Source organism: Chiloscyllium punctatum, chromosome 1, assembly GCF_047496795.1.
Source record: "Chiloscyllium punctatum isolate Juve2018m chromosome 1, sChiPun1.3, whole genome shotgun sequence".
NCBI lineage: Eukaryota > Metazoa > Chordata > Chondrichthyes > Orectolobiformes > Hemiscylliidae > Chiloscyllium > Chiloscyllium punctatum.
Window position 1 is genome coordinate 154,425,298 of NC_092739.1, and position 27,376 is coordinate 154,452,673.

At 40.6% G+C, this 27,376-nt stretch overlaps 1 protein-coding gene across 4 annotated transcripts in view; it reads left to right on the forward strand.

Moving 5' to 3' along the window:
• The window catches only part of dnaaf9 (dynein axonemal assembly factor 9), a 212,406-nt gene extending 197,496 nt beyond the window's left edge, over positions 1-14,910 (forward strand). For 2 of the 4 annotated variants that reach the window (XM_072577220.1, XM_072577228.1), the window contains exons 35-38: positions 2,025-2,227; positions 4,440-4,505; positions 5,797-5,890; positions 9,155-14,909. In XM_072577220.1, coding sequence (XP_072433321.1) covers positions 2,025-2,227; positions 4,440-4,505; positions 5,797-5,890; positions 9,155-9,261 — 470 coding nt within the window. In that variant the 3' untranslated portion in view covers positions 9,262-14,909. Of the gene's footprint in view, positions 1-2,024; positions 2,228-4,439; positions 4,506-5,796; positions 5,891-9,154 lie in introns of all 4 variants that reach the window. The other 2 variants (XM_072577236.1, XM_072577245.1) reach the window with 2 other exon arrangements.
• Positions 14,911-27,376: the final 12,466 nt, after the last annotated feature.

The window sequence follows — 27,376 nt, forward strand, 5'->3', positions numbered from 1 at the left end:
TGCATTTGTTGGAATACCAATAAAATTTTACAGAGGAAAACAAATTTCTGCTGTTATAACTTTGTGATCTTATCGAATATGGGTGTCCTGGTAAGGGTTGAGACAGGGGAATGAGGTTAAAAGGTGGTGAGATAGTAACCTATTTTCATTGGAATAGAGCATCCAATTAAATGAGTTGGTTAATTATTGGCATACAGGGGTAAGCAGGTAAAACTACAAAATGCAGACAGACAAATTCAACAACTTCATGCATGAGTCCCTCGGGATTCAAAGAGCAAAGAAAATTACAGCACAGAAGGCAGGCACTTCAGCCTTCCAAGCCTGTGCCGATCCACATCCTTTGTGTACACAAACTGTCACCTATCTTCCAAGAATCTGTATCCCTCTGCTCCCTGGCCATTCATATGTCAGTCTAGATATATGTTAAATGGCCTAATTTCTGCCCCTATGTCTTATGGTCTTTGGTCTTAAGGTTTTATTTCAAATAGAGGAACCTCGATTATCCAAAGAACACAGGCGGGGAGTATTTCATTCGGTTAATCGAACTTCTGATCATCAAAAAATCGATAACATAGTTTTACCAAGCATTGGGACCTTGCAGTCTTGCTAGATAATCCGATATTTGGATAATTGAATGCCGGTTGATGAAGGTTCCTCTGTAAATCTGTTGGACTATAACATGGTATCATGTGACTTCTGACTTTGTTCACTCCAGTCCAACACCAACGCATCCACAATATAAGTTGCAGACCTTAGAAGACTTGCTATTCTCTGTGTAATCTGTCTGGCTTCCAGATAGTAGATTGTGAAGTTTTGGAAGAAGTGTGTGTATTTCACATTTGAGAAACTGAAGGCTTTTGCATTTTACTCAATTCGAATGTGTTACCATATGTACTAAGGTCTGAATTTTCATTCCTAGTTAAGAGTATGAAGATGGGGTAGTTCTTGGCTCCACATATAGCTAACCCAGGGAGGAGGGAGGTATGATGCATTGGAGTAGCAGACAATCCAGATAAGAGATCTGAGTCTGCAACTGTGACAGTGATAACTTGTGACATCAGTCATCCAGCACTAATCCTGCAATGGTAACCCTCTGGCATATGCCGGTATTGAGATTGAAGAAGCATGTAGGTGGATTAGCCATGCTAAGTTATTTGCAGTGTCTAGGCATCTGCCGGTTCGGTGGATTAGCCATGGTAAATGCTGCGTTACAGGGATAGAGTAGGGGCTCTGTCTGGATGGAATGCTGTTTGGAGGTTCAATGCAGGATTGATGGGCTGACTGGCCTCTTTCCGCACCATAAAGATTCAATGGGAGAAAAGAATTCACTTTATTGTAAATACTGCAGCCTTTTACATATGTGAAGGGCAAGTGATTTAATTGCCTTGTGTGCTTCCTTTTAAAATACCATTGATCATGATAGTTCTTATGAGTTTATCCAGTCTATGCGCGTTTCTTAAACAATCCAAAGGACACCTGACATTTCCTAGAAGTGTCTTGGGACCATAGTCAAAAGGGTACCCTACTTCTCCAGAACTGCACTTTATCCTGTGGATTGCCCCCATGAGCCAAGGATATGCAAGTTACACCTCACCCTCTGTCCATAAAAATGGTGGATGTTGAGATCTGGGTGGGATTAATGGATCCCTGACTCGGGTGCCATTTTAACAAAACTGGAGGATGCAGACAATTCGGGTCAGATTTTTAAAAAAAATTAGCATCAAGCGATTGAATGCTGAGACATTCCTGTAAGTCCTCTTAACAGTTTTTCATTATATCCTTGCAGGTTGCCACTGAACTTGAAGCCTGAAAGTAATTTAATGCCCAGTGCCTTGCCTGCATTGTTGCAGCATGCATCAAGTACTGAAGAAAGATAATCAATCTGTTAACAGATACTTTTTCCATATGATGATTTTCTGTAACATATAGGTCACATTCTTTTTGAAAGCTTTTAGAATGCTTTGGTCATATTTTAGAATCATTATTTGTGAATGATTATCTTACTTTTTAACTCTGCCTTACAGATTCTGAGAAAAAATTTGAAATTTATCACAACACCCAGACAAATACGTTCAGCATGGTCTCCTTACAAGATAGCCCTTCACCACCTCCTTTACAAGGTGATGGAAAGACCAATGGGCGCAAGCTTGACAGCTTTGTTGTATTCATCGGTTGCATGCTGAAAGAAGAGACTATGAAAGATTGGCTGCGACAGTGTGCAAGCCAGGTAGAATTTTTTTAGAATGAAAACCTGATAAATATATCTCCAATTCTTGTGAATGTATCTTTTTAACACTTACTTATAATACTGTTATTACTGTATTGTGAACATCTTAAGTTTAGAGCAAATGTGCTTGTCCAATCAAGCCCATTCTGCTATTCAGTCTGATCATGGTGGATCTGATTGTGGCTTCAGCTTCAACTTCCTGCCTACTCCTGATGTCCTTTTAATTAGACCATAAGACATAGGAGCGGAAGTAAGGCCATTCGGCCCATCGAGTCCACTCCACCATTCAATCATGGCTGATGGGCACTTCAACTCCACTTACCCGCATTCTCCCCGTAGCTCTTAGATTCTGGTTGTCTCAGGGAATTATCAATCTCTACCTTGAAGACATCTAATGTCCCGGCCTCCACTGCACTCTGCGGCAATGAATTCCACAGGCCCACCACTCTTTGGCTGAAGAAATGTCTCCTCATTTCTGTTCTGAATTTACCCCCTCCAATTCTAAAGCTGTGTCCACAGGTCCTAGGCTCCTCGCCTAACGGAAACAATTTCCTAGCATCCACCCTTTCCAAGCCATGTATTATCTTGTACGTCTCTATTAAGTCTCCCCTTAATCTTCTAAACTCCACTGAATACAATCCCAGGATCAACAGCCTTTCCTCATATATTAGACCTACCATTCCAGGGATCATCCGTGTGAATCTCCGCTGGACACGTTCCAGTGCCAGTATGTCCTTCCTGAGGTGTGGGGACCAAAACTGGACACAATACTCCAAATGGGGCCTAACCAGAGCTTTATAAAGTCTCAGTAGCACAATGGTGCTTTTATATTCCAACCCTCTTGAGATAAGTGACAACATTGCATTCACTTTCTTAATCACAGACTCAACCTGCATGTTGACCTTTAGAGAATCCTCAACTAGTAATCCCAGATCCTTTTGTACTTTGGCTTTACGGATTTTCTCACCATTTAGAAAGTAGTCCATGCTTTTATTCTTTTTTCCAAAGTGCAAGACCTCGCATTTGTTCACGTTGAATTCCATCAGCCATTTCCTGGACTACTCTCCCAAACCGTCTATATCCTTCTGCAGCCTCCCCACTTCCTCAGTATTACCTGCCTGTCCACCTAACTTCGTATCATCTGCAAACTTTGCTAGAATTTCCCCAGTCCCTTCATCCAGATCATTAATATATAATGGGAACAGCTGTGGCCCCAACACTGAACCCTGCGGGACACCGCTCGTCACCGGCTGCCATTCTGAAAAAGAACCTTTTATCCCAACTCTCTGCCTTCTGTCAGACAGCCAATCCTCAATCCATCCCAGTAGCTCACCTCGAACACCATGGGCCCTCACCTTGCTCAGCAGCTTCCCGTGTGGCACCTTATCAAAGGCCTTTTGGAAGTCTAGATAGAACACATCCACTGGGTTTCCCCGGTCTAACCTACTTGTCACCTCTTCAAAGAACACCCAACAGGTTTGTCAGGCATGACCTCCCCTTACTAAATCCATGTTGACTTGTTCTAATCAGACTCTGCTCTTCTAAGAATTTAGAAACCTCATCCTTAATGATGGATTCTAGAATTTTACCAACAACCGAGGTTAGGTTAATTGGCCTATAATTTTCCATCTTGATCCTTGATTCTTGTCTTGATCCTTTCTTGAACAAAGGGGTTACAACGCGATCTTCCAATCATCCGGGACTTTCCGTGACTCCAGTGACTCTTGAAAGATCTCAACCAATGCCTCCACTATTTCCTCAGCCACCTCTCTCAGAACTCGAGGATGTATCCCATCGGGGCCAGGAGATTTATCAATTTTAAGACTTTTTAGCTTTTCTAGCACTATCTCTTTTGTAATGACAACCATACTCAAGTCAGCCTCCTGAGTTCTGTCGTTAGTCAATAATCTATCTACTATCTATCTAAAAAAAAATCTCTATCTCTTGGAAAATGAGTTGCATTGATTCATGACCTCTGAAAGAAAAGCTTTCTCCACATCTCTTTTTTTTTAAACATTGGAACACCCATATCTTTGCACTGAGTCCCATTGTTCCAGTCTCACCCGTATGCAGAAACATCCTTACAGCATTTTTCAGCTGCCCCAGTTTTATGCCATTTTGCACCTGTGCTATATTGGATAAAAATTTTTATTAAATCATTTTTTAACTGGAATGCTGTGAATACTTTACCATTGTCAATCTTGTTTTCTAGAAACTCCAGAAGAAACCTCTCAAGACACTTGACACCCTCACCAAACAAGAAATAAAAAATGTCCATGTAAGTACTCTATCAATTGATTTTACAGCTTGTGTTTCGTTGTACAGAAGTAAAATTTGAATGTAATGAAGCCAGAGCCAGTTGGATATGATATTGCTTTACTTGAAAAAAAATAATTGAGGCAGCTGACTGGCAGACCATACTTGGATGATTTGTATGGGAGAAAGGTGTTGAGTGAATATGACTCACTACTGAATTACTGAAATTTGTGATCTGTTGAATAATGACCAGTTGTAGAATACTGTGACTAGCTAAAACTTCCCTTTATTTTGTTGGATCTTCCAGTTCAAAAAGAGGCCATTTGGCCAGGCCTGTATGGCTTTTTGATTTTTACTTATGAAACCTCCTTGACTATAATCATTGACAACAATGCAACTGTAGCCTGCACTCTTGAGGTTTCCATTTCTCAGTCAGACTTCAGTAGTGATCAGCATTAACATAAATCACAGTTGGCTACCAGGACAGAAGTGCGTCAATCATCAGGCACCTTGACAGCTTCCCAGACACCACAGTACAAATGTCAAGATTTTAGCACTGAAGTGCAGTGTTAACATTCCAAGATAATGCCTGATTAAGTCATGGAAGATGGCCATTCCCTGCCAGAACAAATCTGCAGACAAAATGGCTAGGAGAGGAAAGAAATCAGTAGAAAACCAGGCATTCTAGATGCTGGACATCTGAAAGAAAAACAGGTTGCTGGAGAAACTCAGCAGATCTGGCAGTTCAGAAGAACGGTCACTGAACCCAAAATGTTGACTCTGGTTTCACTCCACAGACACAGAGAAAAATGAATGTTGGGGTGGGATTTGAGCCCATAACTCTATAGACGAGTCAGAATTTTCCAGGCTTAAGCAAGGAATCACACTCCTTAAGTTTGGCCCTCAGACCATTTGGTTATCCTGACAATCTCATTATGTTACACCCCAGTATTGAACTGGGGAGCTTTGTGTGTGAAGCAAAAGTGGTCACCACTTCAGTAGAGAAACTGTGTGCCACAAAGTCCAATTTAATCCACTCCCATTTTTCCTCCCTTTCTTTAGAGTCTAATTGCACAGGACATCTGCTACTATGATTACTATTTTCCTAAGTCAGCAAATCTTTTCCACAGATTTTGAAAATGTATTCCCCATGTTAAAGGCTGTCTGTAATGTTTCAACTTCAACAAATCTTTTACCATCTCTATGAAGAGTTGAGTGCATGTAGATTGAAAATCACAATATTTAACGTCAGCGATATCAAACGTATTTTGTGAAGGCTACTTTCTTTTCATTCTTGGTCTTTAACCCTACAGATCAAACGACATTTGGAGTTACCTCCACCTGGATGGTTTTACAATGGAAATCAGTTTGTTAACTTCTTTGGTGAAAAGAGTGACTATCACCCTCGTATCCTTTCAAGTTTGTGCTTTAAAATTAGTAATTGTCTTGGGGTTGATATAGCAGAATGCTTGCTTAAGCCATTTTAGAGGATAGTTAAGAAGGGAGTCTGGCTGTGGAATTGCACGTAGGCCAGATGAGGCAAGGACAGCAGATTTCTTTCCCTAAAGAATAGTAGTGAGCCAGTTTATTTTAATGACAATCAAACTGGTTTCAAGGTGGTCACGAGATTTTTAATTCCAAATTTTTATTGAATTCGAATTCTGCCACTTGCTATAGTGGGGCTTGAAGGTAGGAGAGAGAGGATGGTGGTGGACTGTTGCTTTTTGGACTGAAGTCCTGTGACTAGTGGTGTGCCACAAGGTTCGATGCTAGGTCCGTTGCTTTTTGTCATTTATACAAATGACTTTGATGTGAATATATGAGATCTGGTTAGTAAGTTCGCAGATGACACCAAAATTAGTGGTGTATTGGACAATGAAGATGGTTATCTCTGACTACGATAGAACTTTGATCAGATGAGCCAGTGGGCCAAGGAGTGGCAGGTGAAGTTTAATTTAGGTAAATGTGAGGTGCTGTACTTTAGAAGGGCAAATCAGGGCAGGAATTATACACTTAATGATCGGATCCTGGGAGTGTTGCTGAACATAGAGACCATGGAGTGCAGGTTCATAGTTCCTTGAAGGTGGAGCCTCAGGTTGACAGGATAATGAAGAAAGCATTTGATACACTTGCCTCTATTAGTCAGTGCATTGAGTATAGGAGTTGGGATGTCATGCTGCGGCTTTACACAACATTGGTTCAGCTACTTTTGGAATACTGTGTTCCGTTCTGATCTCCCTGCTACAGGAAAGATGTTGTGAAACTTGAAAGGGTCCAGTGAAGGGTTACAAAGATGTGACAGAGATTGAAGGGCTTGAGCTCTCAGGAGAGGCTGAATAGGCTGGGGCTATTTTCCTTTGTGTGTTGGAAGCTGAGGGGTGACATTATAGAGGTTTACAAAATTGAGGGGTATGAACAGAGTGAATAATCAAGGTCTTTTTCCCAAGGTAGTGAAGTCCAAATCTAGAGGGCATAGGTTTAGGATGAGAGGGGAAAGATTTAAAAGGGAACTAAGGGGCTACCTTTTCACACAGAGGGTGTTGCACATATGGAATGAGCTGCCAGATGAGCTGGTGGAGGCTGGTATAATGAGATCATTTTAAAAGATACCTGAAAGGGTATATAAATAGGGAGAGTTTAGAGAGATATGGGCTAAATGGGACGAGAATAATTTAAGCTATTTGGTTGGCATGGACGAATTGGACCAAAGGATTTGTTTCCATGGAACAATTCCATGATCTATAACTTGTACTAGAACCTCAGAGCACTACCTGAGTTTCTGGATTAAAAGTCCAGCCATAATATGATTAGGCTTATTTCCCTTCAAATTGGACACGTCCTTCATCCCTTCAATGGTGTTATGAGCATATTTACTGAAACTGGACTGTAGCAATTCAAGAAAGCAGTTCACTGACTTCTCAAGTGCAGCTAGATGGGAAATAAATTCTGGCCCACCCAGCATTGTCTATATCCTGTGAGAGACTTTTAAAAGTATCGTTTTGGTTTGACTTTACAAAATGGGGACTTCTAACTTTTTTGTAAATAATTAATCATTTAAAATTTTTTGGGGAACTTTATGATTTAGGATCTCCTCGTTTCTGGGATTATTTCAACTCCATTTTCAGTGTATTTGGAGCCATTGAGCACAAAGGAGATTGGTAAATGGGATTTAATAAGAATTAGGACATGGGCAGCAGAGTTTTAAATGACCCAGATTTGAAAGGTAACTGGAGGACAGCTGGTCAGTGGTATGCTTGACTAGTCAAGTTCAGGGGTGATACAGGCATGGATATGGGTTTCATTAGCAAGGTGGATTCAGTTCATGTCACAGAGGCAGAAGTAGGTGGCTTAGTGACTAAAGTGATAGAAACTCCTTTCGGGATCATAAACAACCAATAATAAAAGTGGCTTCCTGTGGACCCCAAATGGAAAAATAACTGAACTGGCAGTGAGAAGCTGTGTTCTGAGAATACACACCCATTCTATTTTTTTTTTGTTTCCTTCATAACAGCTGTCTAATAGAACAGAAGTATATACAGAATATAACCGTTGCTTATTTCTTGTCAGTAAAATTAATTGTTAAATAATTGGGTAGTGGAATACATTACTATTTGTCAATCTATTCAGGAAAGTGACATTTAACTAATAGATAAACTTGTACTAAAATAGGGTATTTGATTCTCTTGTCTTTGTGAGTTCACTTCATTGTTTTTAAGTTAGTTAATGGCAACTGTTAAAATTTAGGTTTTTTGAGTTAGCCTATTTTTGGCTTACAAAGGTACCAGTGATGGCTCAGCTGGTAGCATAGTTTCCCGTTTCTAGATTCAGGTCCTGCACAAGAGCTGAAGAGCATAAGTCAAGGCTGACCTTCTGTTGTAGTGGTGCATGAGCACTGCACGAGAGAAGTTGTCATATTGCCAGCAACATTTAACCACCTTGGTTGGGTGTTTTGAAAAAAAAAGTCTGGCAGTACAATTTTGAAGCAAAATGTGGAAGTTATCCACAGTGTCCTGGCCAGTGATTATCGTTGCGAAACAAATGAAATGTTTAATTATCTTATTGCTGTTTGTGGGAGCATGTTGAGTATACATTGCTGCATTTTCTACATTTATAACAATGACTATGCTTCAAGAAATACTTTTATAGTCAGTAGAGCACTGAGATATCTGGTATATGTCAAAATATTAAATGCATGTCATTCTCTCTCTCTCTCTCTCTCTCTCTCTCTCTCTCTCTCTCTCTCTCTCTCTCTCTCTCTCTCTCTCTCTCTCTCTCTCTCTCCCTCTCCCTCCCTCTCCCTGTGCTAGTTTGTCTCCCACTGCCAGCCCAGCTTGCTTGCTCACTCCTTCCACACATGCCCACCTTGCTTGTTCCATGTACACGTGCCTCACTTGCTTGCTCTCAGTCTCTCCCCTGCATACACGTTCGCTCGCCCCCTCCGTCCTTGCATGTGCACATCTCTTACCACCCTCCCCTTGCACATCACCCATGTGCCTCTAGCTCACTCTTTGTGTGTCTTTATTGTATTAGCAGGTGTAAATGATGAATTGCAATTTAACTTTTCATAGATAGAAATAATTGAAATCCATGGACAAACAGTTTTAATTGCAATGCCCATTGTAGGAAGATCATATGACAAATGATTGACTTTCCTTAAATCTCTAAAATCAGTCATGGACACGTTCATAGAAGAATATCTATCAGAAGTCAACAAAGAGATTGAGAAATACAACCGTGAAATTGAAAAACAAGAGTGTGTAGATCTGTTTGAGCCATAATTCTGATGACCACCTAAGTCCCATGATCTGACATGCTTTGAATTAGATTGGCATAACAGATTACAGATAATGAACAAATGCCTGAAATGGATTAGAACTGGTAACAATGCAGAACTTGCAAAATAAAAATCAAGTACCAAACATGTAAGAATTTACTAATAGTTAACTATATTCAATTCAGATGGAATTGTAATCATTTCTCACTGTTAGTTATTCCTAATCATGGGCGTTAGAACAGTAGTTACACAAAACATTTTATTTGTTTACGGAGTCTACTTCAATGCAATTCCCAGCTCGTGTTTATTAACTGGACAAGTTGTAACATGGAAAATTGCCAAGCTTGACACTTTATAAATCTTCTAAGATCCTAAAGTAGTTGCGTCCTGTTCCAGATGTATTGGAAGTAAGTGTATTTGCTAATTGTGAAAGGACACATTTGTGATTTGTTGAAATGTTAAGCAAATATACCTGCACAAGTTCACTACAGAGGATAACCTTGTCAGAATGAAAGCAAAATTCTGCTGGAAATTTGAAATCTACACTGCTAGAGAAACTGAGCAAGTCTGGCAACATCTATGGAGAGAGAAACAGTGTTTAATATTTCAAGTTTGGTATGTCTCTTCTTGAGTTCTGAAGAAGTCATATTGTGCTTTTTATCTCTGTCAATAGCTGTTGACAAACTAGCTGGGTTCCTCCAGCACTTTGTTTGTTAAATTATGATAGAACTTGTTACAAATCAGCATGCAAGAAAAATGTTAGTTTTATAAGCAGCTCATTCCACCAAACCAGTGACAGGTCTAGATTTATCATTTTCTTTTGTGCAGCAAGATTTCAATCTGCATGTAAGCCCTGAAGTTTATATATTTTTAATTGTTTCACGAATAACATAATGATTTGCTGCTTCATTTAGTTATGCTATCGAATTCATCTATGCAATCTTGTTTAAAGACCCTTTACTATAAATTTGATCTGTATAAGCATTAGCGAAGTTATGTGGGTGCACAGTTGTGGTGTCTGACTGGATGAATGTATAACAATTGCTGGTGTATGTGTAGATTAATTTCTAGTACTAAATGTAAATCCTACACCACAAATAACATGTTTGTACATTAACATAATTTCCCATAAAGAAGGTATATTGACATAGACTGTTAAGTTTGTGTGAATTTGAAAAGTTGTTCACACCAAGATATAGTATTTATGCATGCTTGTGCTTCCTTAATTTCTCCGACCTCTCTCACCCCATCAGCATGTTCAGTCCATCATCAGCTTATGCTGATTTGATCTTTGATTTGATCTTTGATCTTTGCAGGGAATGATTGCCAGATTTTCAGTGCTGGATAGGAACCCACTTATTCTTTTGAATATGCAGCCTTTTCCTTTGTTCATTACTCCAAACTGTCTTTAACTACTGAAATTTCTGCAGTTAGAAAAGTAGGAGCAATCTGTAATTGTCTTAGTGGTATCTTTTCAATAAGTGATTTTCTTTATGTAATGCTAGGTTAATCTGCAAAGCAGTGGAAGTAACGCTTTTGAATCTTCTGTATACAGAAAAAGAAATCTGTATTAGAAACTTTGGAGCAAATGTGTTACTGAACATTTTGGATTGGTGGAATAACAATATTTGCCAAGTAAACTGAAGCATTTGCTCTTCTGATTTCTTTGTGCAATCTAATATTAGTGATAGTATAGAGAATCAAACTTATAGCCTCTGTAGTGGAATACTGTGTTCAGGTAAATTTGTTTACTGGTTCCAAATTTTCACTACTTATGGAACAATGTGAAGAACAACTTTATTTTGCTGCACTTTGAACTTTAAGGCTGACCTGAGTGAGTTTGACAGTTTGTGTATCGCCTTGGTTCCTACAGTTTGGGCATTCCTAAAAATAAGACCTGGGTCTTCACTAAACAAACTTTCTAGCACTGGTGTGCAAAGCATCTGATAATACACTTGAGTACTAAAGCTACTCAGCAGGTAAATAATGTTAACCAGATTGTTTAGTGTACTTTTTCCTACAACAATGTTTTATTCATCAAGGACTTGGCTCAACTGTTCTACATTTTGATTATAACTATACAAGAAGACAGACCTTTGGTTTTGTATCCCAAGTCAAACAGCTGTCTTTTATTATGAGAAAGTAATATGTTAAATATAAATGGTTTTCTTTTAGAAAGCAATGCCAGCTCTGTGAAGTAGAAAACACAGTACTGAGATATTACTCAGCGTATTTAGTTAAATGTACTTCCATTTTAAGATAATGCAGGGCCTAAGAATTGTAAAGATGAAAACTCATCTATTTGGATACCAAGTTTTCTTTTGTTCTGTAAAATTAGCCACACAAGGAATAAGTAACTTTATACTCCATTTGGATATATAAAAGGAAAGGTAGGGTTTCCAGAATTCAGTGTGCACCTGCTTTTGCATGTTGTTCTTGGATTCTTCTACCACTTAGCTATGCATGTAACTCGCCTTTATGCATGAAAAATGATGTATGGTACAGAAGGGTAAATTAACCAGTAGATGCATTCAAGGGGAACAGCTATTGGTAAGTTGACATGCTGCCATTTACTTTTACATACCAGCGGTGTGTATGTAAAATGCTCAGACTGGGCCACCAGTCATCAAATACCATTGATTTTCTTCCAGTGTGAAGACTTTTAAGCATCACTTTATCACATTGATGAAAAAACAGGGGGTTGATATAACCAAACTAATATGCTCCTTGAATATCTTGTTGACCCAAGAATATGCAATTTGAGTGTTTCATGAATGTCAAAGTTATGATTTGAGGTGTGCAACGAGTAACTTGATTCCAAAATTCATAACCTTAAATTTGTAATTGACTCGCTTTATTCTAGAAAATGATTTTCATATACTAGATTAAAATTGCTAGAAAATTTTCCTTCATGTCTTAAGTTGCAGTGTGACACAGTTCACTCAATAGTGGTCAAATTCTAATGTGGGTGAAAATTTCATTTCAGTAACAAAATTTGTATTCCACTTATATGATCAGTATTAAATTTTGGCTGATGAGATGGTTGCATTACTGATCACCAATACTTGCAGTCAACACCTCAGGTACTTCTCTTGTTTTGCTGTAGTCATGGTTTGGTGTTTAGGAAAACATTTACCTGTATCACTAGATATAGATGGAGCAGTGTAATTGAATTTAAATGGAAAACTAAGTTGAAGGGACACTTTTTGACAACTTTATAAATCTAATGAGTAAATGGCAGTTAGACACGTTTAGCTGACAAAGCAAATAATATCTGTAATAGAAAAGTAGAAAACTATAGAAATGCTTTGGAGCCTTCCCCTCAAAGTAGTTTTTAAGCAGCTATGCTGTGTGATAACTTGGTAGGTCTGAGTGTTTGTTTACCAGTATAACCTCACAACTAATGTTAAGACGCTAGGACAGCAAATAAATAGTGTTTGTGTGTCCCAACATAGATTTGTGATGGACGACATGAACTGTTTTACAATAAGTTGTTTATATCTGAGGTAGAAACAACAGTGCCTAAACATTATATCAACTATGTAATGTTTTATAACTGAAGCTGTATTTAAACTCCACAGTGAGCTGGTCTACAGCTAGCTACTGATCCTTTATTTGGGGGTTAACTTTAAATTAAGTTGTTATACTGCACTGTGATAAAGTCTCTTTCAAAGATATCATGCTGGAAAGAGAAGCTAAACTTGTGCCCTGCAATCATAGAAGCATGTGGCTACTTTATATTCATCTACAAAGAAAATTGTCCTGTCATATTACAGGGTTTTGCAAATGTCGTCCATCATAATCTATGATTAAGTTAAGCTAATTTAATATTACTAAGATGAAGTTTGTTTTGGCTACATTAAAATGTTAGTTTAACATCAGTAACTTCTGTGATTATAGAGCCAGGAATATGCTTAATATAGATGTGGCCAGCCATTGTATTTGTATTGCACATCGAAAATAATCGATTCACTGTGAAATTGCTCTAGTGTGGCATCCAGATGGCCTTAGCCCTTTCGCCAGTTAATCCTTTTGCCATTAGGTCCTCAAAAATACTGTCAATCTTATTGATGTTAGTTTGGGCTGTACTGATTTTGGCAGGTATTTTGCTGCTCTGTTACCCTGGATTAAATGAAAATAAAATGTTAGAGAATATTATAGTCATAAGTTCATACACTGCTAGAAGTACAAGTTATTTAATTGTAAGCTATATAACTGGTGACTCATTAATTCACTAGTTACAAAGAAATCTGGAAAGAACTTCTGGCTTTTGGGAAAAGCAACAAGTTGTGTATGTTTCATCAGATCAAATAGCAGTATATGGTACAGTTACATTTGCAAGTTCAACTCAGAATATGAGAAACTCCTATTTTGAATTTATTTGTATGATTGCCTTCATGCCAAAATGTCAGCAGGTGCTTGGTACAAATCATAGTGATGGCTTATTTAAAATCCCATTTAGGTTTATTTAAGAACTTGAAGGACTTTGCTTCTTGATGTTTTAGGGAAAATTAATAGAAAATTAAATTGTGTTGATTTAGATTCTTTGATGGAATACAATGGTTTTACAAAGCACAATAATATTTAAAATTTTTGGCCTACACATCTTTTGGGTAACAATTCTACGGTGGTTTATAAGTGATTATTTGGTGTTTCTGCCATTTAACTGGATCAGGACCTACAAGTTTAAAAGTAACTGTATTAAAGTGATTCTTCAGGTAAATGGTAAGGCAGTCACATTAAGATGCTTTGGGTTTCTAAAGGCCTTCTGTTAATGTTGATCTTTTGAGCCCTGTTAAGAATGGTGTTGGTGAAAGGGGTTTGGTATCAAACTAACAGGAGTATTGCAAAAATGAAATCTGAATGCTAGGCAGTTGTTTTGATGTTAAACTATTAGCCGGCCTTTACAAAGTATGCTTGCATCATTATTGTTGGGAGAGTGTTTTGTGCTGGTCGCTGAAGTTATGGATCGTACATTCTTTGAAAAGGAACACAGCAGCTTGAATTAGCTTACATTCCCTGGTCTACTTGACTCAAGGGTTAATTTAAGTTCTAGTTTGTGTTCCCATTTGGAATTCTAATAGTATTTGCACATAGAGGTCAGTTAACGAATTGGTATTTGAAAAAGGGAACAATTTTATTTGTTTGGTAACAATGACTTTACTGTGATTTGCTACAACGTACGATGTAATTTTAAACATCAGGTCATTAGCAAAATAATTTACCTCATAAATTGAAGCTATAACATAAATTTTTAGACAATTACTTGCTGAATTTTTTTCAAGCAAAATTCTTCAGATTAATGAAGAGTGAATTCAGGAATTTATTTGTTTGGCTTGAAAGCGTGCCAAATTTGTCGTTTTGATACTAACTTTAACCACTTTAGCTTGTGTTTTGGAAGGGGGAGAATATCTATAAATTAAAACGTTTGAATTGTATTTGCACAAAACTACTGTAACTTCAGTTAAACTGGTTTTGCGAGTGACTGAAGCTTTTTTGCATATCTTGTATTTATTACACTGCAAATGATATAATTAATCCAACAAAGTGTATAGAATAATTATTAGTTTTACTGTTTATTTTTGTATTTGTTGGCACATTTTTACCTGTAGTTGTGATGTTTTGCAATTTTTACATAAGTAATTTTCAGCAATTGCGTTTAAATTTCAATAAAGTTTATATGTTTCACCAATGAAAGTGACTGTCTTTAATTCAACATCATTAGTGCTGGATTCTGAAATAAAATATCCCTTTCTTTTAAATTGCACGGAAGATTTTGAACCTTATAGAAAAAGACATTGGTTGATTGATCATTGCTGTCCACAAGAGATTTTATGTCCTATTCAATCTTACCACACTGATATATACTTTTTCTAGAGCATCAAGATTGCAAACTTTCAGTTGAAAAGAAGAAACTTAAATAAAACAAGGAGGTGGCATTTGAATTTGAAAACAAGGGCCTGGTTAATTTACTATAATGTGATTGGTAGGAATAGTTTTAAAGGGAAAGGACATGAGAATGTGTGCCATTTATGATTTTAAAATCACTGCTGATATAAATAGTAAATATTAGCGCAGCATATGTTGTGTTTGTTGTGTATAACAGGAAAACATACAATGGGCAACATTTGTTCCATCTACTTCATTCTATTATTCTCCTGTCTTTTCCTCCCTCACATAGGTTTATCTGGTTTCCCTTCAATTCATCTATGCTGAAAGGCGCTTTGTAATTTCTGTATTATTAACACACTGAGTAAAAACATTACTCCTGAATTTTCTTGGATTCAGTAGTGATTCACTTAAATTTATAACCTCTGGTTTTGGATTCTTTTATTTCTGCTATTCTACTATTTTAGGAACATTGGACTTAGAAGTGGAGGTAAGATTAGAGTGGTCTCGTGGATTCCCTCATTCCTGATGAAGGGCTCCTGCTCCTCAGATGCTGCCTGACCTTCTGTGCTTTTCCAGCACCACTCTAATCTTGACTCTGATATCCAGCATCTGCAGTCCTCACTTTCACCTAGAAGTGGAGTTAGCCATTTGGCCTTTCAAGCGCCCTCGGCCATTCAGTATGACCTGATTGAGGTTTCAACTCCACATTCTTGTCTGCAACCAAGAACTTCAGATCCCTTAAATCAAAATCTATTCAGTGCTGTCAATAATCCAGCTTCCACTTTAAAGGGAAGAGAATTCCAAGCACTGGTCACCCTCTGAGAAATAAATTCTCTTAAAAAGGAAACATTCTTTAAGTGTGTGCCCTAGTTATATTTTCTGCCACAATAGGAAGCATTTCCTCTGTATCCATCCTATCAGATCCTCTCAGAATTTTATAGTGCCCTAAATATTAATGGATAAATGCCCAAATTGTTTAACCTTTCTCTACTTTTGTCTATTCTATCAAAATCTTTCATCTTCTTGAAGATCTCTTTGGTAATCTCATCAGCCTTCTTTTTCCATTATCTCAAAAAAGGCTGTTTGCCTTTCCCTACATAGTACATTCTGGTACACCTTATGCATCTTTTATTCATCACTTTCACAATGTAACAGAAGGGATGAGGAAATGCAATATGGACTCAATGGCACAATTCAGAAGTGATTCTGGTTATAGAGGGATCTGAGGGTGTATGTGCATTGACCTTTGAACATACTGATTGTATGGTTAGCAAAATATGAGATTTGGGCTTCATAAATAGAAGTTCATCTTCACTGATATAAAGCTGGTTAGGCTTTGAGTACTGTTCTCAGTTCTTGTCACCTCCTTAGAATCAAGGGAAATTTAGGAAGATTTGGTAGAAGTCTAATAAGGTATGATAGGATTAGATATGGGGGGGAGAAATACTTGTTGTTAGCTGATGGTACAAGGATAAGAGGACACCTGATTTAAGGTTCAAGATGCAGATAGGAACCCCCACCCAGAGTACATTCTGAGACTTCCCGCCCCCCTTGTTTCTTCCACTTAACCTCCACCATGGAGGAGTAATTATTCATCAGCTGAACAAGGTGAAGTTGGACAATAATCAGCAAGGGTTTCCCCTGCTCTGGTGTGACTTGATATCATGTGACTTATTGAGTATAGGAGTTAGGAAGTTATGTTACAGTCATATAAGTCACTGGTGAGGCTGCACATTAAGTATTGTTGTAGTTGTGTTCGCCGAGCTGGGAATTTGTGTTGCAGACATTTCGTCCCCTGTCTAGGTGACATCCTCAGTGCTTGGGAGCCTCCTGTGAAGCGCTTCTGTGATGTTTCCTCTGGCATTTATAGTGGTTTGAATCTGCCACCTCCGGTTGTCAGTTCGAGCTGTCCGCTGCAGTGGTCGGTATATTGGGTCCAGGTCGATGTGCTTATTGATTGAATCTGTGGATGAGTGCCATGCCTCTAGAAATTCCCTGGCTATTCTCTGTTTGGCTTGTCCTATAATAGTAGTGTTGTCCCAGTCGAACTCATGTTGCTTGTCATCTCAGTGTGTGGCTACTTAGGATAGCTGGTCATGTTGTTTTGTGGCTAGTTGGTGTTCATTGATGCGGATCGTTAACTGTCTTCCTGTTTGTCCTATGTAGTGTTTTGTGCAGTCCTTGCATGGGATTTTGTACACTACATTGGTTTTGCTCATACTGGGTATCGGGTCCTTCGTTCTGGTGAGTTGTTGTCTGAGTGGCTGTTGATTTGTGTGCTGTTATGAGTCCTAGTGGTCGCAGTAGTCTGGCTGTCAGTTCTGAAATGTTTTTGATGTATGGTAGTGTGGCTAGTCCTTTGGGTTGTGGCATGTCCTCATTCCGTTGTCTTTCCCTTGGGCATTTGTTGATGAAATTGTGGGGGTATCCATTTTTGGCTGCTTCTTCCTCTTTTTTGCAGTTCTGGTGTACTGCAGTGTGTTGTGGCCCTTTTGAACAGTGTCTTGTTGCAAATTCTTTTGTGTATGTTGGGGTGGTTGCATGCATAGTTTAGGACTTGGTCTGTGTGTGTGTGGCTTTCCTGTAAACCTTTGTGGTGAATTCTCCATTCGGTGTTCTCTGTACCATCACGTCTAGGAATGGGAGTTGGTTGTCCTTTTCTTCCTCTCTCGTGAATCGGATTCCTGAGAGTGTGGCATTGATGATCCGGTGTGTGTTCTCTATTTCTGTGTTTTTAATGATTACAAAGGTATCATCTACATATCTGACCCAGAGTTTGGGTTGAATTTGTGGTAAGACTGTTTGTTCTAACCTTTGCATTACTGCTTCTGCTATGAGTCCAGAGATGGGTGAGCCCATGGGGGTGCCGTTGATTTGTTCATATATTTGGTTGTTGAATGTGAAGTGTGTTGTGAAGCACAGGTCCAGTAGTTTGAGTATGCCATCTTTGTTGATAGGTTCCCGGTCTTGTTGTCTGTTCTGTATGTCCAGCAGGTTGGCTATTGTTTCTCTGGCTAGGGTTTTGTCGATAGAGGTGAACAGTGCAGTTACATCGAATTAGACCATAGTTTCTTCCTTGTCTATGTGTATATTTCTGATGATGTCCAAGAATTTCTGTGTTGACTGTATCAGGTGTTTCAATTTCTGCTATAGTTCTTTAGCCTACTGGACCTGTGCCTCTCAACACACTTCACATTCAACAACCAAATATATGAACAAATCAACGGCACCCCCATGGGCTCACCCATCTCTGGACTCAGCAGAAGCGGTAATGCAAAGGTTAGAACAAACAGTCTTACCTCAAATTCAACCCAAACTCTGGGTTGGCCAGGATAGGAGTTTATTCCTTGGAGCACAGGAGAATGAAGGGTGACCTTATTGAGTGTGTAGAATCATGAGGGACATAGAATGTATGCATATAGTCTTTTTCCCAGGAATGGGGAATTGAAAACTAGAGGGCATAGGTTTAAGGTGAGGGGACAGATTTAAGAAGGACCTGAGGGGAAACTTAACGCAGAGTGGTGTGTGTATGTATGGAAATGGGCTGCCAGAGAATGTGGTTGAGGCAGGTTCAATAGCAACATTTTTTAAAATATTGAGTGGGTACATGATAGGAAGGGCTAAGAGGAATATGGACCAAATGTGGGCAATTGGAACTAGCTGAGTGGGCACTATAGTCAGCATGGACCAATGCTGTATTATTCTATGACTTCTTCATGTCCAGAAATAACAGTGGCTGTATCCCACTGTGCTGCTGTCTCTGATGGGTCTGCTGTAACCAGGAAGGTGGTTGTCATATTTGAGACATTGTGGGTTATGATTCTGAGAGTATGACTGACATACTACTACAACATGGTCTCTTGAATCAGGAACCACTGCCTGTGTGATGAGTTTTGAGTGATGTCTTAAATTTTAGCCATGATGAGGAGGTACCGATGTTGGGGATTGGGGTGTACAAAGTTAAATCTCAACACCAGATTATAGTCCAATAGGTTTATTTGTAAGCACTAACTTTCAGAGTGCTGCACCTTCGTCAGGTAGCTCGTGGGGCAGAATCATAAGACACAGAATATATAGTAAAAGATCATAGTGCCATGCAACTGATACGATATATTGGAACAAACCTATATGCAGAGGTGCTTCAGTATGATTTCGACAAGTTGAAAGTGAGTAAAGACTAGGCAGATGGTGTATGATGTGCATAAATGTGGGGTTATCCATTTTGGTAGCAAAAACAGGAAGGCAGTTTATTATAATCTGAATAGCAATAGATTGGGAAAGGGAGAGATGCAATGAGGTCTAGTAGTCCTTGTACACCAGTTGTTGAAAGTAAATGCAGTACAAGAGAATTCAAGTACAGAAGCAAGGCTCACAGTCTAAGGATGTGGGGTAGACCATTTGTGATCAAGCTGAGAAGTAACTTCTTCACCAAGAGAGTAATAAGCCTATGGAATTCTCTGCCAGAGAAAGTGGTAGATGCAAAAACATTGAATGTTTTGAAGAATTTCAAACAATTCTTAAAGCTAAAGAGGTCAAACGATATGGAAGAAAGGATACTGAGTTGATGATAAGGTATGATTCTATTGACTGGCAGAACAGGATTGAAGAGTCAAATGGCCTACCCCTGGTGCTATTTCTTATGCTTTCATATTTCTAAAGCTGCTATGTCCTCAAGAAAGATGGCAATCCAAAACTCAATTCACGCTGAAAGTGCAACATTGCAAAAGCTTGCCAGATCTTAAATTGTATGTATACCTAACATTTAATGATTCTAAAGTGGAAGTTGTGCCAAAAATTGGAAGCATGTGCCTTAATTTCTGCAGAAGAAACTGTATGTTGCAACATAGAGTAGTTGACAGTTTACGGTACAGAAATAGACCACTGGGCAATCAAACCTAGACCTGTTGATAAGCCAGCCAGCCAGCCAGGATAGTCCAACTTGTACTTTTGCTGTAGGTCACTTGAATATATACAGGCACCTTCTACATAGGTTCAGGGGTTTCTGCCTTTCCTACCCTTTTGGGTTAGAACAGTTTCTTCAGCCCACCATGTCTGTACTGACCATGATATTCTGAGCTAATTCCATCTGTCTGCCATGGTCTCTATCATCATTCCTAGATCAAAGGCAATGTGGGATGGGCAATAAATGCTGGCCCAGCCAGCGACACCCACATCCAACAAGTGGATTTTTAACAAGTCTGATTGCTAGCTGATGTAGATCTGATTGTTAACTGTTATACAAGTGTCATTACATGCAATAAGAGCCTTGTTAGACATTGGTTGGAATATTATGTTATATTTTGGCATGGTGGCTCAGGGGTTAGCACTGCTGCCTCACAGCACCTGGGTCCCAGGTTCGATTCCAGCCTTGGGTGACTGTGTGGAGTTTGCACACTCCCCATGTCTGTCTGCATGGGTTTCCTCTGGATGTTCCGGTTTCCTCCCACAGTCCAAAGATGTGCAGGTCAGGTGAATTGGCCATGCTAAATTGCCTGTAGTGTTAGGTACATCAGCCAGAGGGAAATGGGCCTGGGTGGGTTACTCTTCAGAGGGTCGGGGTGGACTTGTTGGGCCAAAGGGCCTGTTTCCATGCTGTACGGAATATAATCATTTTGGCACCACATTGTAGAAAGGATGTGAATGTGCAGGAGAGAGTTCAGGTCTTGCTTACCCGAATGGTTTCAGGAACGAAAAACTTCAGCTGTGAGGAAAGATTTTTTAAAATATTAACCATGTTATCCTAGGAGTGGAGCAATGTAAGAGGATAACAAAGAAACAAAGGTTTGCAGATGGAGGAAATCCAAAACAATTAAAAACATAAACTGTTTGCATGCTGTACATCTGAGTCTATGCTGGAGAAACTCAGCAGGTCTGGCAGCATCTGTTGAGAGAAAACAATATAGCTGTTAAAAACCTCAGACCTGCCACATGTGGACTATTGTGTGCCGTTCTGGTCACCGCATTAGAGGGAGAATGTGGAGGCTTTGAAGAGGGGACAAAGAGGTGTACTAGGAGGTTGCCTGGATTTGAGACTTAGGAGTGACTCGATAGGAGTATATAAAATTATGAAAGATGTGGATAGTTGGAGTCTTTGTAAGGGTGGAAATGTCAATTACTAGGGGACATTGCTTTAAGGGAAAATGGGGTAAGTTTGAAGGAGATGAGTGAAGATGGTAGGTGCTTGGAATGTGCTGCCAGGGGAGGTGGTAGAGGTGGTCATGGTAGCAACATTTCAGAGGCATTTAGACAGGCACATGAACAGGCAGGAAATAGAGATTTGGACCACGTGCAGGCACATAGGATAAGTTTTTAATAGTCTTATGGTCAACAGAGACATGGTGGGCCAAAGGGCCAATTCCTGTGCTGTATTGTTCTATGTTTTGTGTTCACCAGGAAGGTATCTGGGGCCTGGGATACTGAGAGGGAGGAAGTAAACAGGCAGGGGTTACATCTTCTGTGGTTGCTGTTGGTTGGTGGTTGGGGCGGAGTTTTTGGAAGTGGATGAGGGGTGGACCAGGATATCCTGGGGGGGAACAGTTTCTGCAGCAGGCTGACAAAGGAGGGAAGGCGAATGTGTCTCTGGTGGTGGCATCTTACTTGCGGTGCTGGAAATGGCAGCTAATGATCCTCTGGATGTGGATGCTGGTGGGATGGTAGGTAAGGACAAGGGGGACCCTTTCACTGATGCAGGAGGGAAGAGAGGAGGTGAGGGCTGAAGTGCGGGAGATGGGTCAGACTCTGCTGAGGGCCTTGTTAACAACAGTGCTAGGGAATTCTCTCTTGAGGAAGGAGGAGGAGGTCCCTTGTTGAAGTTGACATCATCAGAACAGATGCAACAGAAATGGAGAAACTGACAGAATGGAATAGAGTTTTTACTGGAAGCAGGGTGTGAGCATTTATAGTCTAGGTAGCTGTGCAATGGTAGTGAATATTGTTGGACACTCTACTGTCCAAATGACAATAGAAATGTGGAGAATAGGAAATGAGGAGTCGGAGATGGGCCAGTGAGGGTGAGAACAGGGTGGAAATTGGAAGCAACATTGATAAACCTTTCTAATTCTGGATTAGATTAGATTACTTACAGTGTGGAAACAGGCCCTTCGGCCCAACAAGTCCACACCGCCCCGCCGAAGCGCAACCCACCCATACCCCTACGTCTACCCCTTACCTACACTACGGACAATTTAGCATGGCCAATTCACCTGACCTGCACATCTTTGGACTGTGGGAGGAAACCGGAGCACCCGGAGGAAACCCATGCAGACACGGGGAGAACGTGCAAATTCCACACAGTCAGTCACCTGAGGCGGGAATTGAACCCGGGTCTCTGGCGCTGTGAGGCAGCAGTGCTAACCACTGTGCCACTGTACCGCCCACATTACAGAAGAAAGCAGCACCGATGATATCAATATATCAGAGGGAGAGTTGTGGGTTGGGGCCAGAGTAGGATAGGGAATGTTCCACGTACCCCACATAGAGACAGTCAAAACTGGGGCCCATGTGCATACTAATGACCATCCCTCTGACCTGAAGAAAATGAGAGATGTTGGAAGTCGTTGAGGGTGAAGATGAACTTGGCCAGGTGGAGGTGGGTGGTAGAGGATGGGGACGGTTCAGGCCTTTGTTCCAGGAAGAAGCAGAGAGCCCTGAGATCATCTTAATGGGGGAATGGATGTGTAAAGAGATTTCATGTCCATGGTAAAGAGGAGACTGTTGGAACCTGCAAACTGGAAATTCCGGAACCGACGTGGTGAGAGAGGAGAAAGTGAGAACTGCAAGTTGAGAGTGTGGTGCTGGACAAGCACAGCAGGTCAGGCAGCATCCGAGGAGCAGGAGAATCGATGTTTCAGGCATAAGCCCTTCATCAGGAAGTGTCTTAGGAATCATGAATGTAATTGGGAATGGACTGAACAAGGGGCGTTTAAAAAAAAATCAAGTCAAACCTGTTCTGAGGAGCAGGAAAAGGCGCTGGAAGTCCTGTTTGTGGAGATTAGGAAGAATATAGAAGTGGGCTGTATGGAATTGAGGGACTATGAGGTGGGAGGCTTGGAGATTGTTGTGAACTAGGCCAGAGCCCCTCAAAACATTTAAAGAAGGTAGCCTAGACCTGAACTCTTCTGGTTGTTTTAGGCTGATGTGAGATGGATATCCCAGGAGTGATGCAGCTGGTCAAACCATTGGGCTTCAAGTAAAACCGGATTTACTTACACGCCACCAAAGAAAATAGAATTTACGACGATTTGAAAACCCCATCGCCATGATCCCGGCAATTTAACAAAGGAGCTGTTCCAATTCCTTGCAACATCGCCATAAACTCAACGCTGAGCAAAAAAAAGGTAAGATCAAACCTAGGAGAGAGAATCAGCCAGGGATTACTTGCTGAAGCATAGACCCTCTTTCCACTGTAGCTGCTTCTCTGTCCCCAGTTAAAACTAAACCAAACTAGAAAAATCCCTGAACTGGGAGAACTGGCCACTTCCCTTTCATTTTTATAACTGTATATAAAAAAAACCTAAAGGCCTTCTGTTGCCTTGAGCAGTATCTGTTGACCATTACCAAAGATCCCAAAACTCAGACAAATCAGAACCTCTGCCTTTTACAACGCCTCTTGGGGAAAAAAGAATAAGGAGAACATAACCTTGTTAAAGGAGCAGCATTGTCACTGGAGATAGGGGAGAGGACTAGATGAGATGAGGTTATGGATACAATGACCTGTTGTTCCGTGGTGAGGGAGGTATCAGAGAGCTGGTGTCAGCCTCTGCAATGCAGAGGGCAGTCGGCCAGACTACAGCAGCACCACCCTTATCAGCAGGCTTAATAACAAAGGCAGGGTTAGATCTGAGAGCACAGAGTGCAGTCAGTTCATGGGGAAATAGGTTCAAATGGATGGAAAGTCAAAGAAAATAAAATGTCGACAATTCTGAAGATGTGTAGATACTGGTTTTAGACTGGGGTGGACTATGTGTGGATTCTGACAGGTAAAAGGCTAGAAGGAGAGTGTTGGAGCTGGGTGAATGGATCTGTGAGACAGGGAGAGTGCTCCTGTCCAAAGAAAGGGCACCAAAACACAGGTGATGAAAGAGGAGTTCAACGTCATTCATGCCTGAAATTCATTGAGGTATGGGGACAGAGAGATAGAATGAAAGCCATTGCTGAGTACAGATTGTTGGCTAGGAGGAGATCTGATGGAGGTTTTCAAAATCTTGAGTAGTCTGGATGGATAGAAAAAATAGATAGATAGAAAGAAATGATGTTACAATACAGGATAAACCCTTTTGCTAATTTCAACCAAACACACAGCAAAGCTCACCTCTCTTCATAATCTGTTAAAGTATGAGTTACAGAGAACTACCCAAATTCCACTATTTAAAGGAAAATTAACAATTTATTCTTTAACTCCAGAGGAGAATATTTAGACAACTACCTACACTGTAAGCCTCCTTTGTCTTAACAGTTTATCTACCTCCCACTCTATGACAATATACTGATCCAATAAAGCTCCTATTAAATTTACAGCAAATCAAGTTTCAAAACCAGCCAGCTGTGTTGATCTTCTGTAGATTTTCCGAGGGTCATCTTTGGTCTTCTGCTGCAAAGATGTTTCATATGAAAAAGGTACCTTTCTGAGAGAATGTTTTTGAATAGCAGAAGATGCTCTTTCTCCAGCTAATTGTCCAAAATGCCTGCTTTTATGCCCCAAAACATTGAATTATCTCATTGAGTTTGATGTTGTCAAAACAGTAATTTTCAAATTCAATTTGGTTTTAGTATCTTGGGGCATAATTGAAACTGGTTGAATTTGAGTGGTTGTGAAAACAACCTCATCATCTGATTTGCAGCTCAAATGTTACCACTCCAAATTATCCAGCACAATCTGTGCCTGCAGTCAGCCACATGACAGGCTTGCCAGCTTTTCAACTTTCATGCTCTCTTAAAGGTACAGTACACATCTTCAACTCCAGAACAACTGTTCCCACTTATAAAAAGAACAAAAGGGTGTAGATTTAACATAATGTTCAAAACAAACCAGGGAGAACTGAGGGAAAAATGTTTTTACACAGCGACTGGTTATAGCTTGGAATACACTGCCTGGAGATAGGGTGGAGACATGGTCAATTGAAGCACTCGAGGGCTTTGGAGATTATTTTGATAAAAATAACATGCCAGGGTATGGGAGAGATTGGCACTCTGTAATGTTCATTTACTGAGCTAGCACAGACATGTTGGGCTGAATGGCTGCCTACTGCACCATTCCCTGGAAACAATGGAATTCCCCACCCTTCTTTTTCTCTCACACTGACCACCCCCCCCACCCCCCACCCCTTCTCTCCCACTTCATTCCTGTTCCCTCATTCACCCTGCCCACCTTCCTGACTTCCCCATTCCCATTCTTATCCTTGCGTTAACACCCCTTTATAAAACCTACAGTTCCAGTAAAATGTGTTGCTGCTGTTTAGATTAGATTAGATTACTTACAGTGTGGAAACAGGCCCTTCGGCCCAACAAGTCCACACCGCCCCGCCGAAGCGTAACCCACCCATACCCCTACATCTACATCTACCCCTTACCTAACACTACGGGCAATTTAGCATGGCCAATTCACCTGACCTGCACATCTTTGGATTGTGGGAGGAAACCGGAGCACCCGGAGGAAACCCACGCAGACACGGGGAGAACATGCAAACTCCACACAGTCAGTCGGCTGAGGTGGGAATTGAACCCGGGTCTCTGGCGCTGTGAGGCAGCAGTGCTAACCACCGTGCCACCGTGCCACCGTTCTGGACTTCCATAAACTATTTATGTCGCTGTTGCCAACAAAACAGGTTAAAGTCTGCTGTGCACGTTAGCTGGAGAGTTAGGAGTTTGAAGGTGACTACAAGCCACCTGATTGTAGTTTGGTGCAGAAACATTTGTCCACCCCTCAGATTGTTTAGCCACTGTTCTTGCTGGTTCCTACATGACCTGAACTGATTCCCACCTCTTGCAGCAGGTATCAGAAATGGCAGCAAAGTTCAATCCTAAACTTTGAGTCCAACAGGATAACGGCCCGAGTGCCATATGAAGCATTGAGCTACGAACCTGGTTGTTTTTCCAGGAACTGTTCATCACAATATTCTACCCGGTCAATGGAAAAGGCTACTGACCAGCAATCTGACATTACATCTGTAAATAAGGCCAATTTCACTCCTTTGTAAATTGGTCTTCATTTGTGGAGATGCTTGACATCTTCCCACCATGCAGCTGGGGTCCCACTCTAACAGATGATGATGTATGGTGATGCTGCACTTGGAATCCCAGCCATATGCAGATGTAAAGTCGCGCACTGATATTAGACAGTCACTGACTTTCTCAACTTCCTAATGTCTAATGGCATAACGAAGCAGCAAAGGAGAATGTAGTTCAACTCATTTTGTTCTCTGCATCCTTTTTTCCCTTCATTTACAGTGACTGGGCCCTAATGGCCCAGAGGGCAGTTAAGAGTCTACTGCATTAATGTGGGTCTGGAGTCACATATAGGCCAAACCAGCTAAGGATGGCTCTGAAAACAAAAAATGCTGGAGATCACAGTGAGTTATGAGCAAACTTGGTTAGAGACAAAAAAAACTGCGGATGCTGGAATTGGAGGTTGACAAGCAGGAGGCTGGAAGAACACAGCAAGCCAGGCAGCGTCAGGCGGATATACCTCATCTTCCAGACTGGGGGTGGGTGGAAGAAGAGCTGCAAATAACGGGGGTGGAGGGGGGGGGGTGCACTTCTAAACCCATGATCACTTCCAAACCCATGATCACTTCCAAACCCATGATCACTTCCATCTGAAAGGACAAGGACAAGGTAACACCACCATTTTCAAGTTCCCGTCCAAGTCACTCACCATCCTGACTTAGAAGTATATCAACGTTCCTTCACTGTCACTGGGTCAAAATCCTGAAATTCCCTCACTCATGGCATTATGGGTCTTCTTACAGCACATGGACTGTAGCAGTTCAAGAAGGCAGCTCAGCCCCACCTTCGCAAGGGCAACTAGGAGCGGGCAATAAAAAGCTGGTCCGGCCAACAACACCCATGTATGATGAAAGAATTAAAACATTTTCTATGTTTCCATAAAATAGAGGAGAGAGGGAAAGTGAGGCCTGCAGATGCTGGCGATCAGAGCCAAAAGGTGTGGTGCTGGAAAAGCACAGCAGGTCTGGCAGCAGCTGAGGAGCAGGAGACTCGACTTTTTGGGC